At 43.5% G+C, this 25,863-nt stretch overlaps 1 protein-coding gene across 1 annotated transcript in view; it reads left to right on the top strand.

Moving 5' to 3' along the window:
- RAB3GAP2 (RAB3 GTPase activating non-catalytic protein subunit 2) overlaps positions 1 to 25,863 on the top strand; it is a gene marked incomplete at its 5' end in the record, with an annotated part of 258,046 nt that overhangs the window by 24,414 nt on the left and 207,769 nt on the right. Inside the window, 2 exons of the mRNA XM_088465026.1 lie at positions 4,940 to 5,004; positions 16,978 to 17,068. Of these exons, the coding sequence (XP_088321152.1) occupies positions 4,940 to 5,004; positions 16,978 to 17,068 (156 nt within the window). The remainder of the gene's footprint in view (positions 1 to 4,939; positions 5,005 to 16,977; positions 17,069 to 25,863) is intronic.

The following is a 25,863-nucleotide window of genomic DNA, read 5'->3' on the forward strand; positions in this document are numbered from 1 at the left end:
CTGCTTATAGAGAGAGAGTGTACCTGTGGAGGGGGGGCTGCTTATAGAGAGAGTGTACCTGTGGAGGAGGAGCTGCTTATAAAGAGAGTGTACCTGTGGAGTGGAGCTGCTTATAGAGGGAGAGTGTACCTGTGGAGGAGGGGCTGCTTATAGAGAGAGTGTACCTGTGGAGGAGGAGCTGCTTATAGAGAGAGTGTACCTGTGGAGGAGGAGCTGCTTGTAAAGAGAGAGAGTCTACCTGTGGAGGAGGAGCTGCTTATAGAGAGTGTATACCTGTGGAGGAGGAGCTGCTTATAGAGAGAGTGTACCTGTGGAGGAGGGGCTGCTTATAGAGAGAGTGTACCTGTGGAGGAGCTGCTTATAGAGAGAGTGTACCTGTGGAGGAGAGGCTGCTTATAGAGAGAGTGTACCTGTGGAGGAGGAGCTGCTTATAGAGAGAGTGTACCTGTGGAGGAGGAGCTGCTTATAGAGAGAGTGTACCTGTGGAGGAGGAGCTGCTTATAGAGAGAGTGTACCTGTGGAGGAGGGGCTGCTTATAGAGAGAGACTGTACCTGTGAAGGAGGAGCTGCTTATAGAGAGAGTGTACCTGTGGAGGTGGAGCTGCTTATAGAGAGAGTGTACCTGTGGAGGTGGAGCTGCTTATAGAGAGAGTGTACCTGTGGAGGTGGAGCTGCTTATAGAGAGAGTGTACCTGTGGAGGAGGGGCTGCTTATAGAGAGAGACTGTACCTGTGGAGGAGGAGCTGCTTATAGAGAGAGACTGTACCTGTGGAGGAGGAGCTGCTTATAGAGAGAGTGTACCTGTGGAGGAGGAGCTGCTTATAGAGAGAGTGTACCTGTGGAGGAGGAGCTGCTTATAGAGAGAGTGTACCTGTGGAGGAGGAGCTGCTTATAGAGAGAGTGTACCTGTGGAGGAGGAGCTGCTTATAAAGAGAGACTGTACCTGTGGAGGAGGAGCTGCTTATAGAGAGAGTGTACCTGTGGAGGAGGGGCTGCTTATAGAGAGAGTGTACCTGTGGAGGAGGAGCTGCTTATAGAGAGAGTGTACCTGTGGAGGAGGAGCTGCTTATAGAGAGAGTGTACCTGTGGAGGAGGAGCTGCTTATAGAGAGAGTGTTCCTGTGGTGGAGGAGCTGCTTATAGAGAGAGTGTATCTGTGAAGGAGGGGCTGCTTATAGAGAGAGTGTATCTGTGAAGGAGGGGCTGCTTATAGAGAGAGTGTATCTGTGAAGGAGGGGCTGCTTATAGAGAGAGTGTATCTGTGAAGGAGGGGCTGCTTATAAAGAGAGACTGTACCTGTGGAGGAGGGGCTGCTTATAGAGAGAGAGTACCTGTGGAGGAGGGGCTGCTTATAGAGAGAGTGTACCTGTGGAGGAGGGGCTGCTTATAGAGAGAGTGTACCTGTGGAGGAGGGGCTGCTTATAGAGAGAGTGTACCTGTGGAGGAGGGGCTGCTTATAGAGAGAGTGTACCTGTGGAGGAGGAGCTGCTTATAGAGAGAGTGTACATGTGGAGGAGGAGCTGCTTATAAAGAGAGAGTGTACCTGTGGAGGAGGGGCTGCTTATAGAGAGAGTGTACCTGTGGAGGAGGGGCTGCTTATAGAGAGAGTGTACTTGTGGAGGAGGGGCTGCTTATAGAGAGAGTGTACATGTGGAGGAGGAGCTGCTTATAAAGAGAGAGTGTACCTGTGGAGGAGGGGCTGCTTATAGAGAGAGTGTACCTGTGGAGGAGGGGCTGCTTATAGAGAGAGTGTACCTGTGGAAGAGGGGCTGCTTATAGAGAGAGTGTACCTGTGGAGGAGGGGCTGCTTATAGAGAGTGTATACCTGTGGAGGAGGAGCTGCTTATAGAGAGAGTGTACCTGTGGAGGAGAGGCTGCTTATAGAGAGAGTGTACCTGTGGAGGAGGAGCTGCTTATAGAGAGAGAGTGTACCTGTGGATGATGAGCTGCTTATAGAGAGAGTGTACCTGTGGAGGGGGGGCTGCTTATAGAGAGAGTGTACCTGTGGAGGAGGGGCTGCTTATAGAGAGAGTGTACCTGTGGAGGAGGGGCTGCTTATAGAGAGAGTGTACATGTGGAGGAGGAGCTGCTTATAAAGAGAGAGTGTACCTGTGGAGGAGGAGCTGCTTATAAAGAGAGAGTGTTCCTGTGGAGGAGGAGCTGCTTATAGAGAGAGTGTGTACCTGTTGAGGAGGGGCTGCTTATAGAGAGAGTGTACCTGTTGAGGAGGGGCTGCTTATAGAGAGAGTGTACCTGTTGAGGAGGGGCTGCTTATAGAGAGAGTGTACCTGTGGAGGGGGGGCTGCTTATAGAGAGAGTGTACCTGTGGAGGAGGGGCTGCTTATAGAGAGAGTGTACCTGTTGAGCAGGGGCTGCTTATAGAGAGAGTGTACCTGTGGAGGAGGGGCTGCTTATAGAGAGAGTGTACCTGTGAAGGAGGAGCTGCTTATAGAGAGAGTGTACCTGTGGAGGAGGAGCTGCTTATAGAGAGAGTGTACCTGTGGAGGAGGGGCTGCTTATAAAGAGAGACTGTACCTGTGTAGGAGTAGCTGCTTATAGAGAGAGTGTACCTGTGTAGGAGTAGCTGCTTATAGAGAGAGTGTACCTGTGGAGGAGGGGCTGCTTATAAAGAGAGACTGTACCTGTGTAGGAGTAGCTGCTTATAGAGAGAGTGTACCTGTGGAGGAGGGGCTGCTTATAGAGAGAGTGTACCTGTGGAGGAGGAGCTGCTTATAGAGAGTGTATACCTGTGGAGGAGGGGCTGCTTATAGAGAGAGTGTACCTGTGGAGGAGGGGCTGCTTATAAAGAGAGACTGTACCTGTGTAGGAGTAGCTGCTTATAAAGAGAGTGTACATGTGGAGGAGGGGCTGCTTATAGAGAGAGTGTACCTGTGGAGGAGGGGCTGCTTATAGAGAGAGTGTACCTGTGGAGGAGGAGCTGCTTATAGAGAGAGTGTACCTGTGGAGGAGGAGCTGCTTATAGAGAGAGTGTGTACCTGTGGAGGAGGAGCTGCTTATAGAGAGAGAGTACCTGTGGTGGAGGGGCTGCTTATAGAGAGAGTGTATCTGTGGAGGAGGGGCTGCTTATAGAGAGAGTGTGTACCTGTGGAGGAGGGGCTGCTTATAGAGAGAGAGTGTACCTGTGGAGGAGGAGCTGCTTATAGAGAGAGAGTGTACCTGTGGAGGAGGAGCTGCTTATAGAGAGAGTGTACCTGTGGAGGAGGGGCTGCTTATAGAGAGAGTGTATCTGTGGAGGAGGGGCTGCTTATAGAGAGAGTGTGTACCTGTGGAGGAGGGGCTGCTTATAGAGAGAGTGTGTACCTGTGGAGGAGGGGCTGCTTGCTATGGGCCGCACGGTGGTAGAGGTTTTGGGTAATGACATGATGTTGCAGTAAGTGATTTAGAACATTAGTGTGATTGAAAGCGATTGGATAATATTCGGCTACATTCGCACACAGGGTTTTTTTTCGAGTACCTAAAAACCCCTCCTGCCCGTTTCTCCATCTACCCACTCCCACCCTCCAGCCGCCGTAGGGAGGCTCCATTTGGCAGAGCTCCGCTGAGATTTTGTTACCAGCGGGCACCGACTCCTTTCCCGCAGCGGCATCCGGAGGCTCGAACTCACTCCTGAGCTCCGGCTTCTGGCTCCCGCAGTGAGCACTATAGGAAAGACGTCATGATGTCTCTCCCATAGATCCGAGGAGCGGTCGGACTGGACAGCAGCGCGATGCAGGAGCGGGGCTTAAGGTAAGTATTGTGTTTGTATTTTTACTAGAGGGGGTACTACTACTGGGTTCATTACTAATGGGGTCTCTTCTACTGGGGGCATCACTACTGGGGGCATCACTACTGGCGGCATCACTACTGGGGGCATTACTACAGGGGGTACTAATACTGGGAGCACTACTACTGGGTTCATTACTAATGGGGTCACTTCTACTGGGGGCATCACTACTGGGTTCATTACTATTGGGGGCACTACTAATGTGGGCATTGTATAAGGGACACTGCTACTGTGGGCACTGCATAAGGGTCACCACTTCTGGGGGCACTGCAAAGGGGGCACCACTACTGGAGGCACTGCATAGGGGGCACCACTACTGTTGGCTTTATGTAAGAGGCACCACTGCTGTGGCCATTGTAAAAGGGTCACTAAAACTGTGGGCATTGCTTAAGGGACTCTACTACTGTGGGCATTGTGAATAAGGGGCACTAATGTGGGCATTGTGTAAAAGGGGCGCTACTGTGTGCCATAACATGAATAAGGGACTACTGTGTGGTGTTAATTGCACTGGTAGTTTAAGTTTTGTTTGTACATAAAGTTACACATTGTGCATAAGCCAGTTTTATGCCCATATGCCTTGTTATTTATATCATTTATTGTTATTTATATCATTTATTGTTATTTATATCATTTATTGTTATTTAGATACAGTATATAAACACTTGAAGTACACAATAAAGTGTATGATGCAGGATTATTCTGGTTAGACTCTGCTGTCATTGGATCTGTAACCAATTATTTGGAAACGGCCCTTTCAGAATCCTGCGTTTGGCACTGAGCTGTTTGGTGATGCGGATGAAGGCTAATGTAGTGTGTGGACATCTTCCTACACAGGTGCCATCATTTCTCCCTATTTATGTGTACAGGATGCTGCTGACAAGTGGCGTATAGAGCTGTGTACGGAGGACCCGTGTCCTGTGATGGCTGCGTCACCCCCTACTCACTAAAATGAGAATTACACTGTGTACTGAGGAGTCTGTGGATCTTATTGATTTGATAATAGTATTCATTTTCCTATATTAGCAGTACAGGAGAACCCATCAGTTATATAAGTGCCCATTATAATATACCCATAAGGAGAAGGCCCAATAATACACCCCATGGTATTTGTTGGATATCTGCTTATCTTTTATTGTTGAAATTCTTTATATTGTAGAGCGTCTGGAAGCAGAAGCAAAGGAAATTCTTTTAGATATTCGATATCCTGCAACCAAGAAACAGGTACAACACAGTAATTTAGAGATAATGGAGAATACATAGCTATGTATGTCACTACACCGCACCCAAGCCTGCGCTCAGATACGCCAACCTGACGCAGGTGTGCGGTTGTGATGTGGGTTTTACTCGAGCTGCCACCATGAAGAGTATTAGAATAGCGCTCTTGCGAACGCCAGACACTTAAATCGCACTTCAATTCACAATTATTACACAAATGTAGCAGGGGCCTCTCCAGGCCGTGATTTCATAGCGCACAGAGATAACGCTGATAAATATTTAGGATTTATTGAGAAAATATCTCCAGGATTAAATTACAAGGAAAACAGGTGAATAAACAAGACATACAGATTTAAATATAGATATAAATGCAAAGATATAATACAGATATAAATGCACAGATAGAAATATTTAGGGTTTATTGAGAAAATATCTCCAGGATTAAATTACAAGGAAAAACAGGTGAATAAACAAGACATACAGATTTAAATGCACAGATATAATACAGAAATAATACAGATATAAATGCACAGATATAATACAGATATAAATGCACATATATAATACAGATATAATACAGATATAAATACACAGATATAATACAGCTATAATACAGATATAAATGCACAGATATAATATAGATATAATATAGATATAATACAGATATAATACAGATATAAATGCACAGATATAATACAGATATAAATGCACATATGTAATACAGATATAATACAGATATAAATGCACAAATATAATATAGATATAATACAGATATAAAGGCACAGATATAATACAGATATAAATGCACATATATAATACAGAAATAATACAGATATAAATGCACAGATATAATACAGATATAAAGGCACAGATATAATAAAGATATAAATGCACAGATATAATACAGATATAAATGCACATATATAATACAGAAATAATACAGATATAAATGCACAGATATAATATAGATATAATACAGATATAAAGGCACAGATATAATACAGATATAAATGCACATATATAATACAGATATAAATGCACAGATATAATACAGATATAAATGCACAGATATAATTCAGATATAAATGAACAGATATAAATGCACATATAATACAGATATAAAGGCACAGATATAATACAGATATAAATGCACAGATATAATACAGAATAATACAGATATAAATGCACATATATAATACAGATATAAATGCACAGATATAAATATTTAGGATTTATTGAGAAAATATCTCCAGGATTAAATTACAAGGAAAAACAGGTGAATAAACAAGACATACAGATTTAAATCCACAGATATAATACAGAAATAATACAGATATAAATGCACAGATATAATACAGATATAAATGCACAGATATAATACAGATATAAATGCACAGATATAATATAGATATAATACATATTTAAATGCACAGATATAAATGCACAGATATAATAGATATAGTACAGATATAAATGCACAGATATAATACAGAAATAAATGCACAGATATAATAGATATAATACAGATATAAATGCACATATATAATACAGAAATAATACAGATATAATACAGATATAAATGCACAGATAGAAATATTTAGGGTTTATTGAGAAAATATCTCCAGGATTAAATTACAAGGAAAAACAGGTGAATAAACAAGACATACAGATTTAAATGCACAGATATAATACAGAAATAATACAGATATAAATGCACAGATATAATACAGATATAATTCAGATATAAATGCACATATAATACAGATATAAAGGCACATATATAATACAGATATAAATGCACATATATAATACAGAATAATACAGATATAAATGCACAGATATAATACAGATATAAATGCACAGATATAAATATTTAGGATTTATTGAGAAAATATCTCCAGGATTAAATTACAAGGAAAAACAGGTGAATAAGCAAGACATACAGATTTAAATGCACAGATATAATACAGAAATAATACAGATATAAATGCACAGATATAATACAGATATAAATGCACAGATATAATACAGATATAAATGGATATATATAATACAGATATAATACAGATATAAATGCACAGATATAATATAGATATAATACAGATTTAAATGCACAGATATAATACAGATATAAATGCACATATATAATAGATATAAATGCACAGCTATAATACAGAAATAATACAGATAGAAATGCACAGATATAATTCAGATATAAATGAACAGATATAAATGCACATATAATACAGATATAAATGCACAGATATGATATGATACAGATATGATATGATACAGATATGATATGATATGATATGATACAGATATGATATGATACAGATATGATATGATACAGATATAAATGCACAGATATAATACAGATATAAATGCACAGATATACAGATATAAATGCACATATATAATACAGAATAATACAGATTTAAATGCACAGATATAATACAGAAATAATACAGATATAAATGCACAGATATAATACAGATATAAATGCACAGATATAATTCAGATATAAATGAACAGATATAAATGCACATATAATACAGATATAAAGGCACAGATATAATACAGATATAAATGCACATATATAATACAGAATAATACAGATATAAATGCACAGATATAATACAGATATAAATGCACAGATATAAATATTTAGGATTTATTGAGAAAATATCTCCAGGATTAAATTACAAGGAAAAACAGGTGAATAAACAAGACATACAGATTTAAATGCACAGATATAATACAGATATAAATGCACAGATATAATACAGATATAAATGGATAAATATAATACAGATATAAATGCACAGATATAATATAGATATAATACAGATTTAAATGCACAGATATAATACAGATATAAATGCACAGCTATAATACAGAAATAATACAGATAGAAATGCACAGATATAATTCAGATAGAAATGAACAGATATAAATGCACATATAATACAGATATAAATGCACAGATATGATACAGATATAAATGCACAGATATGATATGATACAGATATGATATGATACAGATATGATATGATACAGATATGATATGATACAGATATAAATGCACAGATATAATACAGATATAAATGCACAGATATAATACAGATATAAATGCACAGATATAATTCAGATATAAATGAACAGATATAATACAGATATAAATGCACATATATAATACAGATATAAATGCACAGATATAATACAGATATAAATGCACATATATAATACAGATATAAATCCACAGATCTAATATAGATATAATACAGATATAAATGCACAGATATAAATGGACATATATAATACAGATATAAATGCACAGATAGAAATATTTAGGGTTTATTGAGAAAATATCTCCAGGATTAAATTACAAGGAAAAACAGGTGAATAAACAAGACATACAGATTTAAATTCACAGATATAATACAGAAATAATACAGATATAATACAGATATAAATGCACAGATATAATATAGATATAATACAGATTTAAATGCACAGATATAATACCGATATAAATGCACAGATATAAATGGACATATATAATAGATATAAATGCACAGATATAATATAGATTTAAATGCACAGATATAATACAGATATAAATGCACATATATAATACAGATATAAATGCACAGCTATAATACAGAAATAATACAGATAGAAATGCACAGATATAATGAGATATAAATGAACAGATATAAATGCACATATAATACAGATATAAATGCACATATAATACAGATATAAATGCACAGATATGATACAGATATAAATGCACAGATATGATATGATACAGATATGATATGATACAGATATAATATGATACAGATATGATATGATACAGATATAATACAGATATAAATGCACAGATATAATACAGATATACAGGCACAGATATAATACAGATATAAATGCACAGATATAAATGCACATATATAATACAGATATAAATGCAAAGATTGATTTCAAATAAAAGAAAATAATAAAAAGTCAGAATCCTAAGTTTTCTTACTCTGAGATCATAGGGGATCTGTGTGGTGGAAGACCACCATAGACCAAAGATAGTGTGGGCTGCTAGGCCTTATTGTCCCACGACTCCTCTCTCTTCCCCAGCAGCCCCCACCCATTCCAGGCTCAAAAAGGACTGTCCTTTGTTCCCCCTGGGTCTGTGTAGATATAAATTAGCACAGCTACAATAACCTACATGTCCTATATCTCCATGACTTCAAAAGGCATTTTATTGTAGGAAGACTGATAAGCTAAGGTGGAGAAATCTTGATGTTGTCCTGGATAGTGGCCTCTGACACTTAAACATCAGGTATCAGCCATAATCAAATCCTCATTCTTTCATCTGAGGAACATAGCCAGAATCAAGCACTTAATTCCCTCAGAATATCTGCCTAAAGTCATACATGCATTTATATCATCACGCCTAGACTACTGCAACGCCCTCTACCTCGGTCTCCCAGCAAAAGAATTGCACCGCTTGCAGATGTAACAAAACGCAGCTGCCAGGCTATTAACCAACCAGCCCTGTTCCAGCCACATAACACCCATTCTCTACTCCCTTCACTGGCTGCCTGTCAGATGGCGAATTGCTTTCAAGATTGGATTAATAACTTACAAAGCCCTTCATGACCATGGCACAGGGTACCTGAAGCAGCTTCTGATTCCTTACTGTCCCACTCGATTACTGCGATCCGTTGATGAAGGACTATTAACAGTACCTAGAATCTCACGGAATTCGTCTGGGGGTTGAGCTTTCAGTTTTGTGGCTCCAACCTTATGGAACTCACTTCCCAGCACAGTTCGAGAGGCCTCCACTCTAGAATCCTTCAAAAATAGACTCAAGACTCACCTATTCACCCAGCATTTCACTAATGTCCCTTGTGTAAGCTTATTTTGTATTTTGTACTGTAAATGTAAAGCACTTTGAGTCCTTTAGGAGAAAAGCACTATATAAATAAAATTATTATTATTATAAATGACCCTCTAGCAGCCGCTGTGTCTGTGCACTGGACTTGAACAATGGCCACCTAGGGTGAAGAGCAAACATTACTTCCATGAAGCTTTTGTCTTCAAAGACTAAATAGCACCTGGCCACTTGGTACTGAGTAGCTGATACAGACACTGATATGACATACTGTACCCATTCATAGCGAGTTGACATTCATATATATATATATATATATACACACAGTCTCGTCCATAAATATTGGGACATTGACAGAATTTTCAAATTTTGGCCTCTATTCACCACCACAATGGTTTTGAAATGAAATAAACAAGATGTGCTTTAACTGCAGACTTTCAGATTTAATTTGAGGGTAATTACATCCAAATCGGGTGAACGGTGTAGGAATTACAACGGTTTCTATATGTGCCTCCCACTTTTTAAGGGGCCAAAAGTAATGGGACTATCAACTCAAAAGCTATTTCATGGACAGGTGTGGGCTATTCCCTCGTTATTTTATTATCAATTAAGCAGGTAAAAGGTCTGGAGTTGATTCTAGGTGTGACATTTGCATTTGGAATCAGTTGATGTCGACTCTCAATATGAGATCCAAAGAGCTGTCACTATCAGTGAAGCAAGTCATCATTAGGCTGAAAAGTCAAAACAAACCCATCAGAGAGATATCGAAAACATTAGGTGTGGCCAAATCAACTGTTTGGAACATTCTTAAAAAGAAAGAACACACCGGAGAGCTCAGCAACACCAAAAGATCCGGAAGACCACGGAAAACAACTGTGGTGGATGACAGAAGAATTATTTCCCTGGTGAAGAAAAACCCCTTCACAACAGTTGGCCAAATCAAGAACACTGTCCAGGAGGTAGATGTATATGTGTCAAAGTCAACAATCAAGAGAAGACTTCACAAGAGTGAATATAGAGGGTTCACCACAAGATGCAAACCATTGGTGAGCCACAAAAACAGGAAGACCAGATTAGTGTTTGCCAAACAAAATTTAAAAAAGCCATTACAGTTCTGGAACAACATCCTATGGACAGATGAGACAAAGATCAACTTGTACCAGAGTGATGAGAAGAGTATGGAGAAGGAAAGGAACTGCTCATGTTACAAAACATACCACCTCATCAGTGAAGCATGGTGGTGGTAGTGTCATGGCGTGGGCATGTATGGCTGCCAATGGAACTGGTTCCCTTGTATTTATTGATGATGTGACTGCTGACAAAAGCAGCAGAATTAATTCTGAAGTGTTTCGGGCAATATTATATGCTCATATTCAGTCAGATGCTTCAGAACTCATTGGACGGCGCTTCACAGTGCAGATGGACAATGACCCGAAGCATACTGCAAAAGCAACCAAACAGTTTTTTAAGGCTTAAAAGTGGAATGTTATGCAATGGCCAAGTCACTCCCCTGACCTGAATCCGATTGAGCATGCATTTCACTTGATGAAGACAAAACTGAAGGGAAAATGCCCCAAGAACAAGCAGGAACTGAAGACATTTGCAGTAGAGGCCTGGCAGAGCATCACCAGGGATGAAACCCAGCGTCTGGTGATGTCAATGCGTTCCAGACTTCAGGCTGTAATTGCCTGCAAAGGATTTGCAACAAAGTATTAAAAAGTGAAAGTTAGATTTAGGATTGTTTATTTTGTCCCATTACTTTTGGCCCCTTAAAAAGTGGGAGGCACATATAGAAACCGCTGTAATTCCTACACCGTTCACCTGATTTGGATGTAATTACCCTCAAATTAAATCTGAAAGTCTGCAGGTAAAGCACATCTTGTCTGTTTCATTTCAAAGCCATTGTGGTGGTGACTAGAGGCCAAAATATGACAATTCTGTCAATGTCCCAATATTTATGGACCTGACTGTATATATATATATATATATATATATATATATATATATATTGTGTGTGTGTGTGTGTGTATATTTATATATATATATATATATATATGTGGGGGAACTATAATAATACACATCACTCTCACGGGCAGGTTGTTACTCATAGTACCATGAGCACACTTTACCCAGGGCACACAATATACATACAGTCATGCCACATGGTTTGAGGAATCGCTGTACCCATTGGCGATGATCACAATGTACTATTAGCAGTATAGAAAAGATGAGGTGCACTGTTGTAAATTGCTGTGGAGGCTGCCATGTTGTGGGCTGCACCAAACTTCATGAGAATGCCGCCAATCAGTTTTCCCAGTGCCATTACTGGGACATGTAGTACCTCCGGATGTCACTGGTGATTAGAGAATACAGGCTACTTTTACACTTGTTTCAATGCTGAAGCGCAATATATCCCCAGTGAATTGATAGTTAATTGTTGTTGTGATGAAATAGCCAAGTCCACATCTTCTGTACACATTTCATGTAGTGAGGGGAACTGCAAACCCAGTCCCCTAAACCATTGCTGCTGTTCATACATAGCGATGTGTCCTTGCTCATCTAGTCTCAATATAGCGCTATATACCCGGCGTGAGTGAGCTGCTAGGTCACGTGCTAGCGTCAGACATCTTTTATTGCCGGAAATTCTTAGTCGCAATGCAATTAGGACGCACCAGAAGACTATGCTGATGACTTTGCTGTGTGACACTTGTATATCTGTGAGTCTGTAAGCGGAACTTGGTGTGAAACAAATCTGTGGTCGCTGCGTCATAGCACTACGCATGCTGATTGAGAGACCTAGTCGCACACAGATATACAAGTGTCACACAGCAAATTAATTAGCGCAGTCTCCTGGTGCATCCTAGTCACATCACATTGCAAGTTAGACACATATTCGCCCAAAAGTAGTGCGCCCCGAGTAGTGCTGGTCCCAGTAATACGCCCCGAGTAGTGCTGGTCCCGGTAATACGCCCCGAGTAGTGCTGGTCCCAGTAATACGCCCCGAGTAGTGCTGGTCCCAGTAATACGCCCCGAGTAGTGCTGGTCCCGGTAATATGCCCCGAGTAGTGCTGGTCCCGGTAATACGCCCCGAGTAGTGCTGGTCCCAGTAATACGCCCCGAGTAGTGCTGGTCCCAGTAATACGCCCCGAGTAGTGCTGGTCCCAGTAATACGCCCCGAGTAGTGCTGGTCCCAGTAATACGCCCCGAGTAGTGCTGGTCCCATTAATACGCCCCGAGTAGTGCTGGTCTCGGTAATACGCCCCGAGTAGTGCTGGTCCCGGTAATACGCCCCGAGTAGTGCTGGTCCCGGTAATACGCCCCGAGTAGTGCTGGTCCCGGTAATACGCCCCGAGTAGTGCTGGCCCCTGTAATACGCCCCGAGTAGTGCTGGCCCCAGTAACACGCCCCGAGTAATGCTGGCCCCAGTAACACGCCCCGACTAATGCTGGCCCCAGTAACACGCCCCGACTAATGCTGGTCCCAGTAACACGCCCCGACTAATGCTGGTCCCAGTAACACGCCCCGACTAATGCTGGTCCCAGTAACACGCCCCGACTAATGCTGGTCCCAGTAACACGCCCCGACTAATGCTGGTCCCAGTAACACGCCCCGACTAATGCTGGTCCCAGTAACACGCCCCGACTAATGCTGGTCCCAGTAACACGCCCCGACTAATGCTGGTCCCAGTAACACGCCCCGACTAATGCTGGTCCCAGTAACATGCCCCGACTAATGCTGGTCCCAGTAATACAATGTTCTGCTTTTTGTGTTGCATCTGCCAGCCCCTCCTCTGTCTCCTACAGAATTTAATTTAAACTCCTCATCCTCATCTGCAAAGCTCTATTCGCAGCAATAAGGAATTATATACAGCCCGAATGTATGAAAACTCACATTAGCCGTCACTTGCTCTGCAGCGCTACTGCACATACATGGTTTACTGACTACGCATGTGGCATTGCCGGAGAGGGTTCCAGAGGAACCTTCTCCTGATAAGATTTGTGAAATGCAGCCCATAGACTACTGCGGATAACCCCCTCTTCGCATTCCGGAGCTCGGCTAATCTGACAGCTGTAGGGGCTGTGACTGCTTTCTGAAATGGAGGGACCACAGCAGATATGGAGATATTGCTGCATCACTTCATAGTACATTGGGGTGATACTTCATATTCGTATGGGATATGCCATAAATATTGAATGACAAGTTGTCCCCTTGCTGTCAACTCTCATCTCCACCCTTATAACAATCTTGCCTCTAGTCACCCAGTGACCGCCGCCTCTCCTCCCCACTGATTAGCTCTTCTCACACCCATCTGCAGGACTTCTCTTGTGCTTCCCCATATCTACAGAGCTCTCTCTCTCACTCTAACCAACTCTCTCATCTCCACCCTTATACCAATCCTGCCTCTAGTCACCCGTTGACCGCTGCCTCTTCCCCACTGATGAGCTCTTCTCACACCCATCTCCCGGACTTCTCCTGTGCTTCCCCATATCTACAGAGCGCTCTCTCCCTCACTCTAAGCAACTCTCTCATCTCCACCCTTATCCCAATCCTGCTTCTAGTCACCCAGTGACTGCCGCCTCTCCTCCCCACTGATTAGCTCTTCTCACACCCATCCCCAGGACTTCTCTTGTGCTTCCCCATATCTACAGAGCGCTCTCTCCCTCACTCTAAGCAACTCTCTCATCTCCACCCTTATCCCAATCCTGCTTCTAGTTACCCAGTGACTGCCGCCTCTCCTCCCCACTGATTAGCTCTTCTCACACCCATCTCCAGGACTTCTCCTGTTCTTCCCCATATCTACAGAGCTCTCCCTCACTCTAAGCAACTCTCTCATCTCCACCCTTATCCCAATCCTGCTTCTAGTCACCCAGTGACTGCTGCCTTTCCTCCCCACTGATTAGCTCTTCTCACACCCATCTCCAGGACTTCTCCTGTGCTTCCCCATATCTACAGAGCGCTCTCTCCCTCACTCTAAGCAACTCTCTCATCTCCACCCTTATCCCAATCCTGCTTCTAGTCACCCAGTGACTGCCGCCTTTCCTCCCCACTGATTAGCTCTTCTCACACCCATCTCCAGGACTTCTCTTGTGCTTCCCCATATCTACAGAGCTCTCTCTCCCTCACTCTAAGCAACTCTCTCATCTCCACCCTTATACCAATCCTGCTTCTAGTCACCCAGTGACTGCCGCCTTTCCTCCCCACTGATTAGCTCTTCTCACACCCATCTCCAGGACTTCTCCTGTGCTTCCCCATATCTACAGAGCTCTCTCTCCCTCACTCTAAGCAACTCTCTCACCTCCACCCTTATACCAATCCTGCTTCTAGTCACCCAGTGACTGCCGCCTTTCCTCCCCACTGATTAGCTCTTCTCACACCCATCTCCAGGACTTCTCTTGTGCTTCCCCATATCTACAGAGCTCTCTCTCCCTCACTCTAAGCAACTCTCTCACCTCCACCCTTATTCCAATCCTCCTTCTAGTCCCCCAGTGACTGCTGCCTTTCCTCCCCACTGATTAGCTCTTCTCACACCCATCTCCAGGACTTCTCTTGTGCTTCCCCATATCTACAGAGCTCTCTCTCCCTCACTCTAAGCAACTCTCTCACCTCCACCCTTATTCCAATCCTCCTTCTAGTCCCCCAGTGACTGCCGCCTTTCTTTCCCACTGATTAGCTCTTCTCACACCCATCTCCAGGACTTCTCTTGTGCTTCCCCATTTCTACAGAGCTCTCTCTCACTCTAGACAACTTATTGACTCTAAGCTCCCGGACCTCTGGCTGATCCCTACCAACCAGTCAACCTCCTTACTCCCTTCATACCCTCACTCCTTCATCTCCCCTTGTAGACTGTAATCTCTAACGAGCGGAGCCTTCCTTCCTTTGTTTCATCCCTTACACATCAGCTCATGTAACTAATCTTATAAGTACATACATGTATTATGAATGTATGTTTACCGTTTGTATCATTCCTCTGTGCAACTCTGCGAATCTTTGTGGTGCCCAAGAAATAAATAAAAATAATATTAATCCATAGTAGTCACTTTTTTATGTAACTCTTTACAAATTGAATAGAATTATTATTATTTTATTTATGCTAGCTGTTACGTTTTTTAAGTTCTTCTGTATTTTTTTTCGGGTGGTTGTTTATGAAACTTTCATAAAAAAATAATAATTTTGCTGAATCCTAAATTTCAGAGCATTGAAGAATTGTATGTAATGACTGGTGACGTTATAGGGATTCCTGGCAAAGCTTTTCTCAGGGCAATAAGAATTCTCCTCCCAGTTATCAGGTTCATACAAAGGACACATGTGGTAAATGTTAGTGCACTCGTCACCTACAGTGTTAGCTGAAGCTGTTTTGTGCGTTGAGCCAGTATATGAAATGATAGGTTGAATACTGGTTCAGTCCACAAAATGGCTTCCTCAGCTACGGTGAGGTAATTCCGCAGTAACCTGGTATGCCCACATACATTTTATTATATCAGCCTGTTTCAGAGGTGGACGCTGACGTATGCGCTGCAGTGATTTCTTACAGATTTGCTGCTGCGATAATATGCAAATGCTGATCTCATTCGCCTTCTATAATTGCCAGCGCTGGAGATTGTGAGCCCTGACACCCACTTGTAATGTCCACAGACGGTGGAAATCCGCTGCTGTACTCACACTCCACCATAGGCGCACCATAGCAATGACCTTTGCCACTCACTATGCACTATGGCTGGCGCAGTGTATGACCTCTGTAACTGCGGCTCTGCGTTTCAGAACGCACTGACACTCCCATAACATGCCTATGAGGTGACCTTTTTTTCCGTTTACTTAAGGTCACCTCCCGTAAACGCCCATGTTTGTCCATCTCAAATAAGAGCCAACATGTACGCAACACCGATCTCTTTGTACACTCAGTAGTGCGCATGCGCTGTGGGGGGTTTCAGAGTCTTCCACGCACACGCAGTAGCAATAAATTGCCCATCTTCGCAAACATGGACACCGCTGTCACTTCTGAATCTGTGTAATATTGCTCTGTAACAGTGATATATATTCCTGACCAGAATTTACATTAAACCGTTCTCTCTGTTCCGTGTCTCCAGGCCTTGGAAAGTGTACTTGCCAGTGAGCGAGTTCCCCTCTCATCGCTTATCAGCATCACGCAGACTCTAATGGACTCTCTCAGGAGCCAAGGTAAATGATTCAAATACAATCACACATATATATATATATATATATATATATATATATCAGTACAAAGCCATATGTGTTTAGCAGATGTAGCACACCATTTACACCGCTCCTATCGCCCTGGGAAGATGGGAAGTAATGCACTAAGTATTGCTATTATAAGCATTGGGGTACACCCGCAACATACACAGATTTGTTCTGCACTTGTGCACAATAAGGGTTACACCTACATTCATATTACACCGTGTTACACTTGGAGAGCTGTGACTGGGGAGGTAATGAGTGTGCCAGGCAGTACAAGCACAATAATGGTTACACCTACATTCATATTACACTGTGTTACACTTGGAGAGCTGTGACTGGGGAGGTAATGAGTGTGCCAGGCAGTACAAGCACAATAAGGGTTACACCTACATTCATATTACACCGTGTTACACTTGGAGAGCTGTGACTGGGGAGGTAATGAGTGTGCCAGGCAGTACAAGCACAATAAGGGTTACACCTACATTCATATTACACCGTGTTACACTTGGAGAGCTGTGACTGGGGAGGTAATGAGTGTGCCAGGCAGTACAAGCACAATAATGGTTACACCTACATTCATATTACACTGTGTTACACTTGGAGAGCTGTGACTGGGGAGGTAATGAGTGTGCCAGGCAGTACAAGCACAATAAGGGTTACACCTACATTCATATTACACCGTGTTACACTTGGAGAGCTGTGACTGGGGAGGTACTGAGTGTGCCAGGCAGTACAAGCACAATAAGGGTTACACCTACATTCATATTACACCGTGTTACACTTGGAGAGCTGTGACTGGGGAGGTAATGAGTGTGCCAGGCAGTACAAGCACAATAAGGGTTACACCTACATTCATATTACACCGTGTTACACTTGGAGAGCTGTGACTGGGGAGGTAATGAGTGTGCCAGGCTGTACAAGCACAATAAGGGTTACACCTACATCCATATTACACCGTGTTACACTTGGAGAGCTGTGACTGGGGAGGTAATGAGTGTGCCAGGCAGAACAAGCACAATAAGGGTTACACCTACATTCATATTACACCGTGTTACACTTGGAGAGCTGTGACTGGGGAGGTAATGAGTGTGCCAGGCAGTACAAGCACAATAAGGGTTACACCTACATTCATATTACACCGTGTTACACTTGGAGAGCTGTGACTGGGGAGGTAATGAGTGTGCCAGGCAGTACAAGCACAATAAGGGTTACACCTACATTCATATTACACTGTGTTACACTTGGAGAGCTGTGACTGGGGAGGTAATGAGTGTGCCAGGCAGACCAAGCACAATAAGGGTTACACCTACATTCATATTACACCGTGTTACACTTGGAGAGCTGTGACTGGGGAGGTAATGAGTGTGCCAGGCAGTACAAGCACAATAAGGGTTACACCTACATTCATATTACACCGTGTTACACTTGGAGAGCTGTGACTGGGGAGGTAATGAGTGTGCCAGGCAGACCAAGCACAATAAGGGTTACACCTACATTCATATTACACCGTGTTACACTTGGAGAGCTGTGACTGGGGAGGTAATGAGTGTGCCAGGCAGTACAAGCACAATAAGGGTTACACCTACATTCATATTACACCGTGTTACACTTGGAGAGCTGTGACTGGGGAGGTAATGAGTGTGCCAGGCAGACCAAGCACAATAAGGGTTACACCTACATTCATATTACACCGTGTTACACTTGGAGAGCTGTGACTGGGGAGGTAATGAGTGTGCCAGGCAGTACAAGCACAATAAGGGTTACACCTACATTCGTATTACACCGTGTTACACTTGGAGAGCTGTGACTGGGGAGGTAATGTGTGCCAGGCAGTACAAGCACAATAAGGGTTACACCTACATTCATATTACACCGTGTTACACTTGGAGAGCTGTGACTGGGGAGGTAATGAGTGTGCCAGGCAGTACAAGCACAATAAGGGTTACACCTACATTCATATTACACCGTGTTACACTTGGAGAGCTGTGACTGGGGAGGTAATGAGTGTGCCAGGCAGTACAAGCACAATAAGGGTTACACCTACATTCATATTACACCGTGTTACACTTGGAGAGCTGTGACTGGGGAGGTAATGAGTGTGCCAGGCAGTACAAGCACAATAAGGGTTACACCTACATTCATATTACACCGTGTTACACTTGGAGAGCTGTGACTGGGGAGGTAATGAGTGTGCCAGGCAGTACAAGCACAATAAGGGTTACACCTACATTCATATTACACCGTGTTACACTTGGAGAGCTGTGACTGGGGAGGTAATGAGTGTGCCAGGCAGACCAAGCACAATAAGGGTTACACCTACATTCATATTACACCGTGTTACACTTGGAGAGCTGTGACTGGGGAGGTAATGAGTGTGCCAGGCAGTACAAGCACAATAAGGGTTACACCTACATTCATATTACACCGTGTTACACTTGGAGAGCTGTGACTGGGGAGGTAATGAGTGTGCCAGGCAGTACAAGCACAATAAGGGTTACACCTACATTCATATTACACCGTGTTACACTTGGAGAGCTGTGACTGGGGAGGTAATGAGTGTGCCAGGCAGTACAAGCACAATAAGGGTTACACCTACATTCATATTACACCGTGTTACACTTGGAGAGCTGTGACTGGGGAGGTAATGAGTGTGCCAGGCAGAACAAGCACAATAAGGGTTACACCTACATTCATATTACACCGTGTTACACTTGGAGAGCTGTGACTGGGGAGGTAATGAGTGTGCCAGGCAGTACAAGCACAATAAGGGTTACACCTACATTCATATTACACTGTGTTACACTTGGAGAGCTGTGACTGGGGAGGTAATGAGTGTGCCAGGCAGTACAAGCACAATAAGGGTTACACCTACATTCATATTACACCGTGTTACACTTGGAGATCTGTGACTGGGGAGGTAATGAGTGTGCCAGGCAGTACAAGCACAATAAGGGTTACACCTACATTCATATTACACCGTGTTACACTTGGAGAGCTGTGACTGGGGAGGTATTGAGTGTGCCAGGCTGTACAAGCACAATAAGGGTTACACCTACATTCATATTACACCGTGTTACACTTGGAGATCTGTGACTGGGGAGGTAATGAGTGTGCCAGGCAGTACAAGCACAATAAGGGTTACACCTACATTCATATTACACCGTGTTACACTTGGAGATCTGTGACTGGGGAGGTAATGAGTGTGCCAGGCAGTACAAGCACAATAAGGGTTACACCTACATTCATATTACACCGTGTTACACTTGGAGAGCTGTGACTGGGGAGGTAATGAGTGTGCCAGGCAGAACAAGCACAATAAGGGTTACACCTACATTCATATTACACCGTGTTACACTTGGAGAGCTGTGACTGGGGAGGTAATGAGTGTGCCAGGCTGTACAAGCACAATAAGGGTTACACCTACATTCATATTACACTGTGTTACACTTGGAGAGCTGTGACTGGGGAGGTAATGAGTGTGCCAGGCAGTACAAGCACAATAAGGGTTACACCTACATTCATATTACACCGTGTTACACTTGGAGAGCTGTGACTGGGGAGGTAATGAGTGTGCCAGGCAGTACAAGCACAATAAGGGTTACACCTACATTCATATTACACTGTGTTACACTTGGAGAGCTGTGACTGGGGAGGTAATGAGTGTGCCAGGCAGTACAAGCACAATAAGGGTTACACCTACATTCATATTACACTGTGTTACACTTGGAGATCTGTGACTGGGGAGGTAATGAGTGTGCCAGGCAGAACAAGCACAATAAGGGTTACACCTACATTCATATTACACCGTGTTACACTTGGAGAGCTGTGACTGGGGAGGTAATGAGTGTGCCAGGCAGTACAAGCACAACAAGGGTTACACCTACATTCATATTACACCGTGTTACACTTGGAGATCTGTGACTGGGGAGGTAATGAGTGTGCCAGGCAGTACAAGCACAATAAGGGTTACACCTACATTCATATTACACCGTGTTACACTTGGAGAGCTGTGACTGGGGAGGTAATGAGTGTGCCAGGCAGTACAAGCACAATAAGGGTTACACCTACATTCATATTACACCGTGTTACACTTGGAGAGCTGTGACTGGGGAGGTAATGAGTGTGCCAGGCAGAACAAGCACAATAAGGGTTACACCTACATTCATATACACCGTGTTACACTTGGAGAGCTGTGACTGGGGAGGTAATGAGTGTGCCAGGCAGAACAAGCACAATAAGGGTTACACCTACATTCATATTACACCGTGTTACACTTGGAGAGCTGTGACTGGGGAGGTAATGAGTGTGCCAGGCAGTACAAGCACAATAAGGGTTACACCTACATTCATATTACACCGTGTTACACTTGGAGAGCTGTGACTGGGGAGGTAATGAGTGTGCCAGGCAGTACAAGCACAATAAGGGTTACACCTACATTCATATTACACCGTGTTACACTTGGAGAGCTGTGACTGGGAAGTAATGAGTGTGCCAGGCAGTACAAGCACAATAAGGTTTACACCTACATTCATATTACACCGTGTTACACTTGGAGAGCTGTGACTGGGGAGGTAATGAGTGTGCCAGGCAGTACAAGCACAATAAGGTTACACCTACATTCATATTACACCTTGTTACACTTGGAGATCTGTGACTGGGGAGGTAATGAGTGTGCCAGGCAGAACAAGCACAATAAGGGTTACACCTACATTCATATTACACCGTGTTACACTTGGAGAGCTGTGACTGGGGAGGTAATGAGTGTGCCAGGCAGACAAGCACAATAATGGTTACACCTACATTCATATTACACCGTGTTACACTTGGAGAGCTGTGACTGGGGAGGTAATGAGTGTGCCAGGCAGTACAAGCACAATAAGGGTTACACCTACATTCATATTACACCGTGTACACTTGGAGAGCTGTGACTGGGGAGGTAATGAGTGTGCCAGGCAGTACAAGCACAATAAGGGTTACACCTACATTCATATTACACCGTGTTACACTTGGAGAGCTGTGACTGGGGAGGTAATGAGTGTGCCAGGCAGACCAAGCACAATAAGGGTTACACCTACATTCATATTACACCGTTGTTACACTTGGAGAGCTGTGACTGGGGAGGTAATGAGTGTGCCAGGCAGTACAAGCACAATAAGGGTTACACCTACATTCATATTACACCGTGTTACACTTGGAGAGCTGTGACTGGGGAGGTAATGAGTGTGCCAGGCAGTACAAGCACAATAAGGGTTACACCTACATTCATATTACACCGTGTTACACTTGGAGAGCTGTGACTGGGGAGGTAATGAGTGTGCCAGGCAGTACAAGCACAATAAGGGTTACACCTACATTCATATACACCGTGTTACACTTGGAGAGCTGTGACTGGGGAGGTAATGAGTGTGCCAGGCAGTACAAGCACAATAAGGGTTACACCTACATTCATATTACACCGTGTTACACTTGGAGAGCTGTGACTGGGGAGGTAATGAGTGTGCCAGGCAGTACAAGCACAATAAGGGTTACACCTACATTCATATTACACCGTGTTACACTTGGAGAGCTGTGACTGGGGAGGTAATGAGTGTGCCAGGCAGTACAAGCACAATAAGGGTTACACCTACATTCATATTACACCGTGTTACACTTGGAGAGCTGTGACTGGGGAGGTAATGAGTGTGCCAGGCTGTACAAGCACAATAAGGGTTACACCTACATTCATATTACACCGTGTTACACTTGGAGAGCTGTGACTGGGGAGGTAATGAGTGTGCCAGGCAGAACAAGCACAATAAGGGTTACACCTACATTCATATTACACCGTGTTACACTTGGAGAGCTGTGACTGGGGAGGTAATGAGTGTGCCAGGCAGACCAAGCACAATAAGGGTTACACCTACATTCATATTACACCGTGTTACACTTGGAGATCTGTGACTGGGGAGGTAATGAGTGTGCCAGGCAGAACAAGCACAATAAGGGTTACACCTACATTCATATTACACTGTGTTACACTTGGAGATCTGTGACTGGGGAGGTAATGAGTGTGCCAGGCTGTACAAGCACAATAAGGGTTACACCTACATTCATATTACACCGTGTTACACTTGGAGATCTGTGACTGGGGAGGTAATGAGTGTGCCAGGCAGTACAAGCACAATAAGGGTTACACCTACATTCATATTACACCGTGTTACACTTGGAGAGCTGTGACTGGGGAGGTAATGAGTGTGCCAGGCAGTACAAGCACAATAAGGGTTACACCTACATTCATATTACACCGTGTTACACTTGGAGAGCTGTGACTGGGGAGGTAATGAGTGTGCCAGGCAGACCAAGCACAATAAGGGTTACACCTACATTCATATTACACCGTGTTACACTTGGAGAGCTGTGACTGGGGAGGTAATGAGTGTGCCAGGCTGTACAAGCACAATAAGGGTTACACCTACATTCATATTACACCGTGTTACACTTGGAGAGCTGTGACTGGGGAGGTAATGAGTGTGCCAGGCAGAACAAGCACAATAAGGGTTACACCTACATTCATATTACACCGTGTTACACTTGGAGAGCTGTGACTGGGGAGGTAATGAGTGTGCCAGGCAGTACAAGCACAATAAGGGTTACACCTACATTCATATTACACCGTGTTACACTTGGAGAGCTGTGACTGGGGAGGTAATGAGTGTGCCAGGCAGAACAAGCACAATAAGGGTTACACCTACATTCATATTACACCGTGTTACACTTGGAGAGCTGTGACTGGGGAGGTAATGAGTGTGCCAGGCAGTACAAGCACAATAAGGGTTACACCTACATTCATATTACACCGTGTTACACTTGGAGATCTGTGACTGGGGAGGTAATGAGTGTGCCAGGCAGAACAAGCACAATAAGGGTTACACCTACATCCATATTACACCGTGTTACACTTGGAGATCTGTGACTGGGGAGGTAATGAGTGTGCCAGGCAGTACAAGCACAATAAGGGTTACACCTACATTCATATTACACCGTGTTACACTTGGAGAGCTGTGACTGGGGAGGTAATGAGTGTGCCAGGCAGTACAAGCACAATAAGGGTTACACCTACATTCATATTACACCGTGTTACACTTGGAGAGCTGTGACTGGGGAGGTAATGAGTGTGCCAGGCAGTACAAGCACAATAAGGGTTACACCTACATCCATATTACACCGTGTTACACTTGGAGAGCTGTGACTGGGGAGGTAATGAGTGTGCCAGGCAGTACAAGCACAATAAGGGTTACACCTACATTCATATTACACCGTGTTACACTTGGAGAGCTGTGACTGGGGAGGTAATGAGTGTGCCAGGCAGACCAAGCACAATAAGGGTTACACCTACATTCATATTACACCGTGTTACACTTGGAGAGCTGTGACTGGGGAGGTAATGAGTGTGCCAGGCAGACCAAGCACAATAAGGGTTACACCTACATTCATATTACACCGTGTTACACTTGGAGAGCTGTGACTGGGGAGGTAATGAGTGTGCCAGGCAGTACAAGCACAATAAGGGTTACACCTACATTCATATTACACCGTGTTACACTTGGAGATCTGTGACTGGGGAGGTAATGAGTGTGCCAGGCAGTACAAGCACAATAAGGGTTACACCTACATTCATATTACACCGTGTTACACTTGGAGATCTGTGACTGGGGAGGTAATGTGTGTGCCAGGCAGTACAAGCACAATAAGGGTTACACCTACATTCATATTACACCGTGTTACACTTGGAGAGCTGTGACTGGGGAGGTAATGAGTGTGCCAGGCAGACCAAGCACAATAAGGGTTACACCTACATTCATATTACACCGTGTTACACTTGGAGAGCTGTGACTGGGGAGGTACTGAGTGTGCCAGGCAGTACAAGCACAATAAGGGTTACACCTACATTCATATTACACCGTGTTACACTTGGAGAGCTGTGACTGGGGAGGTAATGAGTGTGCCAGGCAGTACAAGCACAATAAGGGTTACACCTACATTCATATTACACCGTGTTACACTTGGAGAGCTGTGACTGGGGAGGTAATGAGTGTGCCAGGCAGTACAAGCACAATAAGGGTTACACCTACATTCATATTACACTGTGTTACACTTGGAGAGCTGTGACTGGGGAGGTAATGAGTGTGCCAGGCAGTACAAGCACAATAAGGGTTACACCTACATTCATATTACACCTTGTTACACTTGGAGAGCTGTAACTGGGGAGGTAATGAGTGTGCCAGGCAGACCAAGCACAATAAGGGTTACACCTACATTCATATTACACCGTGTTACACTTGGAGAGCTGTGACTGGGGAGGTAATGAGTGTGCCAGGCAGTACAAGCACAATAAGGGTTACACCTACATTCATATTACACCGTGTTACACTTGGAGAGCTGTGACTGGGGAGGTAATGAGTGTGCCAGGCAGTACAAGCACAATAAGGGTTACACCTACATTCATATTACACCGTGTTACACTTGGAGAGCTGTGACTGGGGAGGTAATGAGTGTGCCAGGCAGTACAAGCACAATAAGGGTTACACCTACATTCATATTACACCGTGTTACACTTGGAGAGCTGTGACTGGGGAGGTAATGAGTGTGCCAGGCAGTACAAGCACAATAAGGGTTACACCTACATTCATATTACACCGTGTTACACTTGGAGAGCTGTGACTGGGGAGGTAATGAGTGTGCCAGGCAGTACAAGCACAATAAGGGTTACACCTACATTCATATTACACCGTGTT

This window comes from Taudactylus pleione, unplaced genomic scaffold (assembly GCF_031769625.1).
Source record: "Taudactylus pleione unplaced genomic scaffold, aTauple2 ptg001804l, whole genome shotgun sequence".
Lineage (NCBI taxonomy): Eukaryota > Metazoa > Chordata > Amphibia > Anura > Myobatrachidae > Taudactylus > Taudactylus pleione.